Source organism: Gadus macrocephalus, chromosome 11, assembly GCF_031168955.1.
Source record: "Gadus macrocephalus chromosome 11, ASM3116895v1".
NCBI lineage: Eukaryota > Metazoa > Chordata > Actinopteri > Gadiformes > Gadidae > Gadus > Gadus macrocephalus.
In genome coordinates, this window is record NC_082392.1 from 12,880,979 (window position 1) to 12,888,478 (window position 7,500).

The 7,500-nt window shown below is 47.7% G+C and overlaps 1 protein-coding gene across 16 annotated transcripts in view; it reads right to left on the bottom strand.

The window, feature by feature from the left end:
• The window catches only part of cspg5a (chondroitin sulfate proteoglycan 5a), a 31,565-nt gene that overhangs the window by 14,695 nt on the left and 9,370 nt on the right, over positions 1-7,500 (bottom strand). For all 16 annotated transcript variants that reach the window (XM_060065839.1, XM_060065838.1, XM_060065841.1 and 13 more), the window contains exon 2: positions 6,183-7,170. In XM_060065839.1, coding sequence (XP_059921822.1) covers positions 6,183-7,170 — 988 coding nt within the window. The remainder of the gene's footprint in view (positions 1-6,182; positions 7,171-7,500) is intronic.

The following is a 7,500-nucleotide window of genomic DNA, read 5'->3' on the forward strand; positions in this document are numbered from 1 at the left end:
AGAATAGACAATGTGGACACAAAAGATGAATGAAGAAAGAAAGAAAGACAGAAAGAGGGCAAGAAAGGGGAAGGATGCCAGGATAGAACGAGAGCCAGACGGAGAGAGTGACTAGAATAGAGAAAGACAGACAAAAAAGAGTGGGAGGCAGAGAGACAAAGAGAGAGAGGGAGAGAGAGACCCTGCACTTGGCGTGCAGCGGTGAACAGTGGGACAGATGGTGCTGCACCCCCTGATTTTGCTGTAATTTAAGTCTCCTATCTGATGTAAAGTCTACTTGTGTAAAGGGCTACTTAATAAAAAGACAACTTTAAACTAAACTAATAAAAAAAAAGGAAACTAGGAATGCAACCTTCAATACTCCTTGAATAAACCCTATTCCTTCATCTACCGAGTCACTTCCTCTCCCTTAAAACCTCATCAAATATCAGATTACACTAGATTAGAGACACCGGGTGCACAGTGTTCTCTGCAGGCCTATACAAGTAACCTCAGTGGACAACAGACTGCCTGCAACAACTGCAGATCGGAGAGGATCTACTCGATGTAAAGAGGATTAGAAAGATAAAACCATATAGAAAACGACATCATCTGGGACCACCCTTAATCAAGGCATTCCCCCAGTAGATCCATTGAAATCATGTGTTTCCCTTCCTATGTCTATGTTTCCCATGTCCTGGCCGAGTGGAAAATACTAAACAAGCACAGATGATCTCAAAGGAAAACGGTGTCATTTGTAGGGGAGGTTTGAAATAATCCTTCTCATGACGCAATTTTCCATATTAGGAAACCAAGCTCTGTGTATTTGCAAGCAAGACCTTTGTACCAAGAGGATATGTGAATGGAAGTGAACAGCCTAAGAAAATAAAGCAACATTGTCTAATCCCCTCAGGGAAATGGGTCTTCTCCTTCCAACCGGTTGATCAGCAGAGTCGTTGTGCAGCACTCTGAGACTGATCCAGGTTCTATACCAGCGTGTAGCACAAGCGTACTGGGACGATTATTACATGCATTATGCATCTTGGTGTGTCTCTTGGTGTGGGAGGAATTCATGGTTAACCCTAACCCTTTACCCTAGTCCCTGACCCTAACTTCAACCCTGGTCCCTAACCTCATCCCCTGACCCTAACCTTTACCCTAGTCCATAACCCTAACTTCAACCCTGGTCCCTCATTCATTATTTCTCCTTTAGCGGTGTATACCTCTCAGCCGAAAGGTTCTGGGTTTGAACCCCAATATGATCAACCAAATCTAATCTCCTATTGTAACAGTCTCTAATGTTCACTGTGAGCCGCTCTAGATAAAAGGCTCTGCTCAACAAACAGTGAAACACTGACACTGTTCTCGGCAGCCTGTGTCCGCCTCGTGTCAAATGGATGGCTCCAGCGTGCCTGCTGCTAGGCCTCCAGATGCTGGCCCATCCATCCCATAATAAATTAATCTCTGAGTCCCTGGAGAGCGCTCAACACACCATCAGCAGCTCCAGACATGCAGATGTGTCCTGTGTTCCTCCACTGCAGACAAAAGCGCACCGCATCACAGTCGCACGCATAAAAAGCAAAGCTACAATAGCGTGTCTATTGTACGACTGATTGCTCCTAGATGGACTGCTTTATATACACAATATGTTTGTCTTTGTGTGTGAGCATTATATTAAATAAAAAATGTATTCAAACAAACTATTAATGTATAAATATGCACATGTGTGTGTATACACACACATCTGGTTTGCGGTCTGAGCATGTGTTAGCAATTAAAACACATTGCCTGTCATAAATAAATAAGTGTTTGCTGCTTGCTTCTACATGTGTGTGTGCGCATAATATTGCATGGGTGCGTGTTTGTGTGTGTGTGAGTGTGGGTTATGAGGGGTTATTGATACATTCTGCCGCTGGCCCTTCATAACACTACTTAATTTTATCAAGCTGCAAAAGACACACACAAACACACACACACACACACACACACACACACACACACACACACACACACACACACACACAAACACACACACTCACACACACACACACACACACACACACAAACACACATCCACGCGCACACACACGTAGGCCAATAAACAGGCTTGGTCTCTACCCCAGTGTTTCCATGCTGGCAGTGCCGGTGAAGTTGTGACTCATTCTCTTGCTTAGTTTCAGATTCTTATTGACTCGCTATATCCAAGGGCCACAGTTTCTCTCTCTCTCTCTCTCTCTCTCTCTCTCTCTCTCTCTCTCTCTCTCTCTCTCTCTCTCTCTCTCTCTCTCTCTCTCTCCCTCTCTCTCTCCCTCTCTCTCTTTCTCTCTGCCTCTGTCTTTCTTCTTCTCTTTCTCTCTGTCTATTACTCTCTGTGTCTCTATCTCTGTCTTTCTCTATGTCTCTAGCTGTCGCTCTTGCTCTCTCTCTCTATCTCGCTCTTTCTCTTCATCTGTATTTTTATTTGACATTCTGGTATTGTTCAGTTTCTCTCAAACTCCAACTGAGCTGCAAACACACAAGCTCAAACATCTGGTATTTCTCACAACAATAACTCAAACTCTCCCATTCTGGCTACCTAAGTCTATCTGTGTCCAATAGTGTATACTTTATTTTTTACTCATCTCTTCACCGCTTATCTTCACTGTTGTCAAGATTGCTGGAAAGACAGAAGCTAACCAATGGACAATGTGACAGACATACACAAAACCACGCACAAACACAGGGCAGACTGTAAAAAGGGCTTGAAATGTCAGATCTTAGCTTCAGCTGAAAGTCTCTTCCCTTAGTCATGACATAAATAGATGCTCAACATCCCTGTCTCTTCTTAGTACTTCCATATTTCCTTAAAACACACACACACACACACACACACACACACACACACACACACACACACACACACACACACACACACACACACAAGTCTTTCTCATATGAATCTGGTTCATAGTTTAGTCTTGCAGACTTTGCGTCTCCGAGCACATCCCAAGACCCAATCAGAGATCTGTATTCCATTAGATTCCATCATCATCGCTTCACATGTTATATATTTGCATTCCATGATAGTTTTAAATAGAGCATTCCTCTCCGTACAAGCCACCAGTGAGAGAGCGGTTAGCCTGGCCTTGTAGGACCCTGGTGGTAGGAGGAGAGCTATGTGGATACAGATATCTGGACGGTCGCATATCCACCCTGCATCAGTGGGCCTGGGCCCTGCCTCGATCAGCTAAACAATAAAATCCAAACACTTACTAGTGTGCAGACTAGTGTACACACACACACACACACACACACACACACACACACACACACACACACACACACACACACACACAGTACAGTGACTCACAAAGGGATGGGCACAACACACACACACACACATGTACACACACACACACACACACACACACACACACACACACACACATACATATATAGAGACACACACAGACATGCAGACACACACACACACACAGACAACCAAACACACACACACACACACACACACACACACACACACACACACACACACACACACACACACACACACACACACACACACACACACACACACACACACACACACACACACACACACACACACACACACACACACACACACACACGGCTCGACAGCATATTGGTCTTGATCCCTTTTAACACTCCACTGACCCATATTGCGTGTGTGTATGGGTTTGTGAGTGTGTGCATCTGTTCAGCCTCGGTCTTGCTGGGGAGGTTTGTCATGCTGAATACACACTGGGCAAGACCCCAAAAGGAAATGTCTTCTTTTTAATTTACCGGTAATCGTACTACTAGTTCCTATTCTTGTCCTGTTTGTTCTGCTATGACATCTGGGCCGGGATTCATATATTCAATGTATTATTTTCTTCTTTTATCATATCTCATCTAGCCTTATTTTGTTAAGGCTTTTTGGTTTGGCTTCACTATCACGCCTTTAAACATGAACGTGGCGATGTGAAGATCCCACACCACACATTCATTTTCTGTTATTAACCAGGCACAAGGCTGCGTCCTTTATTATTATACTGATTACTCCGCTTAGGTTCACGGGCACGTAGGTCATGGTCAAGATCGTGACACAGAGGGGGGGGTGGGCGTGGCAGGAGGAGGAGCCATGGATTTCTAAAGGAGTGAGATGTAAATTCACCTCTCCGACAAGGAGCATGGTGTGTGCTACAATACTCATTGTGTGTACTCGCTCACGTGTCTCTGTGAGTCATTTTCTAGGAATAATTAAATTATCATATAAATTAAATCAACATCTCATTCAAATTCATTCTGCATAAGATTAATTTTGTGTTGTTTGTTATAATATATATACAGAATATGTGCACACAGAAACTAACTGGGCATAATCTGTGTTTATGTATAAGGCTGTGCTCGGCTAGACAAGGCCAGGTTAGACTATGCATTTGGCCAGGCTATGCTATACTATAACATATGGATTAGGAGAGGCTAGCCTAGCCCCATTCTAGGTCCCTATGCATCAGGGATGCTGTTGCCGGAGAAAACACAATCGATAGGGAAGCAGCGTTGCCATGGCGATGCCATCGAGATTTTTTTTGTTTTTCATTAATTTCCTCTTCACTTGGATGTGTCACACACTCGTAATCCACTGTCTGTTTAGTGTTCCACTGGGATGAATAAACAATAAGGGAAACACATTTCAACTGCTCTTAAAAAAAAGGATTATTTAGTTTCCAGTTCGGTTGCAAAAACAAACAACGACAACAACAACAACAAAACGCCAAGTGTGTCCGTTAGGAAAACTGTTTAGCAAGCCGTTCATCTGGGTTTTAACTCAACATGGATTTATCCATTTTCCCAGACCCAGGGGTCACAACTCCACCATCTAAACATGGAAACCCTTTTAGACTAAGTGGACGCTAAACAGCACATCAGCAGCAGCGCCAGGATTGATGTCATCCACGGCCTCACCTCGTAATCTCTGCAAAATGAAACCTCGTCTTCATTACAGATCAGGCAATGGGCCGCTGCTGCTGTTCTCCTACTCTGTGATATTCCTAGTTGGCACAACACACAGACTAATTACGCAATGATTAAAAACCATTAAACTGAGAGTCAAGATGAACCAATGGGGACAGTCGAGTGGTCGTCTCCTGATGTTTAACCCTCTGCTGAAAGGTGCTGGGTTTGAGATCTAAGTGTCCACATTCTTGAGCAAGATGCATAACCCCTACCTGCTTGTTGATGACAATGAAAATAAAGTACTGCAGGTAGTTAATAATAAAGAAGTGAGACAAGCAGAAGCTAAATGTGTTGAATCAAAGGGCTTCTGGTTTTTGATAGACATGAGATGCCATTATAAATCTTGGTTCCATTTCTTTTGACAGCAGTATTGTTATTGATTGCTGGGCGCTAAATAAATATCATAATGAGATTGTGGATAGGAGAGGGGATATGATGGCTCATTCAAGCCTTTCTGTTACAAGATATGTCTTCCGTCCCCCGTCCTGACCCTGATACCAGGGCGCTGATAAGGTTTTTATATTACATTTTTGTGTGGCTAATTTATGTGTTTCTGTGTGTGTGTGTGTGTGTGTATGTGTGTGTGTGTGTGTGTGTGTGTGTGTGTGTGTGTGTGTGTGTGTGTGTGTGTGTGTGTGTGTGTGTCTTTGTGGTTGTTAGAGTTTGTGTTCATGTATGTGTGTGTGTGTGTGTGTGTGTGTGTGTGTGTGTGTGTGGTGTGTGTGTGTGTGTGTTATAATGTGTGTGTGTGTGTGTGTGTGTGTGTGTGTGTGTGTGTGTGTGTGTGTGTGTGTGTGTGTGTGTGTGCGTGTGTGTGTTATAATGTGTGTGTGTGTGTGTGTGTGTGTGTGTTATAATGTGTGTGTGTGGTGTGTGTGTGTGTGTGTGTGTGTGTTATAATGTGTGTGTGTGTGTGTGTGTGTGTGTGTGTGTGTGTGTGCGTGTGTGTGTGTGTTATAATGTGTGTGTGTGTGTGTGTGTGTGTGTGTGTGTGTGTGTGTGTGTGTGTGTGCGTGTGTGTGTTATAATGTGTGTGTGTGTGTGTGTGTGGTGTGTGTTATAATGTGTGTGTGTGGTGTGTGTGTGTGTGTGTGTGTGTGTTATAATGTGTGTGTGTGTGTGTGTGTGTGTGTGTGTGTGTGCGTGTGTGTGTGTGTTATAATGTGTGTGTGTGTGAGGCTGTGTGCTACCTGCAGAGCGCCCCCTGTCCCTCTATCAGGTAGCACTGCCCTCCGTTGAAGCAGTAGTTGGTCAGCGAATCACAGGGCGAGCGGCAGCTCCCGTTCAGCATCTGGTAGCCCACGCGGCAGCCCCCCAGCCCGTCAGACCCGTCCACCGCGTACACCGGCACCCTCGGGGTGTCCGGGCTCTCGGCCGCGGCGCCCCCTCCTGGCAGGGGGGCCTTGTCCTCGGGGGCCCGGGGCCCGGGGCGGCCCGGGGCCAGCCTGGGGTCCTCGGCGCTGTCGTAGGTCTCGGTGGTGGTGCTGTAGGTGTACTCGTCGGCGGTGGGCGAGACCCCCTCGTCGTAGGGGGTGAGGTAGTCGTAGCTGTCGGGCATGGCCCAGGAGGTGGGGTCCCCGCCCTGCAGCTCGTGGGCCAGGGAGGAGGGGGAGGGCGGGGCCAGGTCGCTGCGGCCGCGCGCCGCCTGGTCGAAGAAGTCCACGTGGAGGATGTCCGGGTGGGAGGGGTTGACGGCGCCCGGGGGCGGGGGCGTGGTGGTGAGGAGGCGGGGGTCCAGGTCGAACACGGAGGTGTCCTTGGCGACCAGCCACGGCGGGTTGGTGGGCTCCGCCTCTCGCTCCTCTTCGCCTCCCACCTCCTCCTCCTCCTCCTTCTCGCTCGTCGGCGGCGCCGCTTCCTCGCGTCGGGGGTTGCTAGGCAACAAGAGCTCCGTCTCCGCTGAGTCGGGGCTGAGCTGGGGAGGGGCGGCCACGCCCACCTCCTCCACGGCGGGCAGCACGGCGGTCTCTCCGAACATGCCACTGCCCTGCTCGTCTTTCTCCCCGGCACGCGCGACGCGCCCGGCCCTGCCCGCCGCCGCCACCGCTGCCACCAGGCCGGCGCCGGTCACCGCGGTCAGCACCTCGTCAACCTGCTCCGGCCCCGCCCCCTCGTTAAGCAGGGAGCTGCGATTAACGAGCCCAGCCGCTTCGGTGATGTTGGCTGCAACTGTACCGCCTGCAAAACACATAGAAACACAAAACGTTAAGGAGCTAGGCACTAAACCGTTAAAGAAGTGAGAGAAGACTTCATCTGGTTCGCCTGGTGTTACAAGGAAAAATCGACAAATACAAAACCCAGTCCCACGTCCCTGCAAATGTTGAGAGTGTTAATACTGAGAAATTATGATAGGGATTCTCATCACAATGACATCCATTCATCATTGTGTCCATCTGGTCTCATCACCGGGAGGCTCGTTGATGCATGTCCCTGCCCTGCTCCAGCCCGCTGACCATCTGCACCACACCTCCATGACCTGAACTGCCTTTCAGTAGCTCCGGGGTTAAG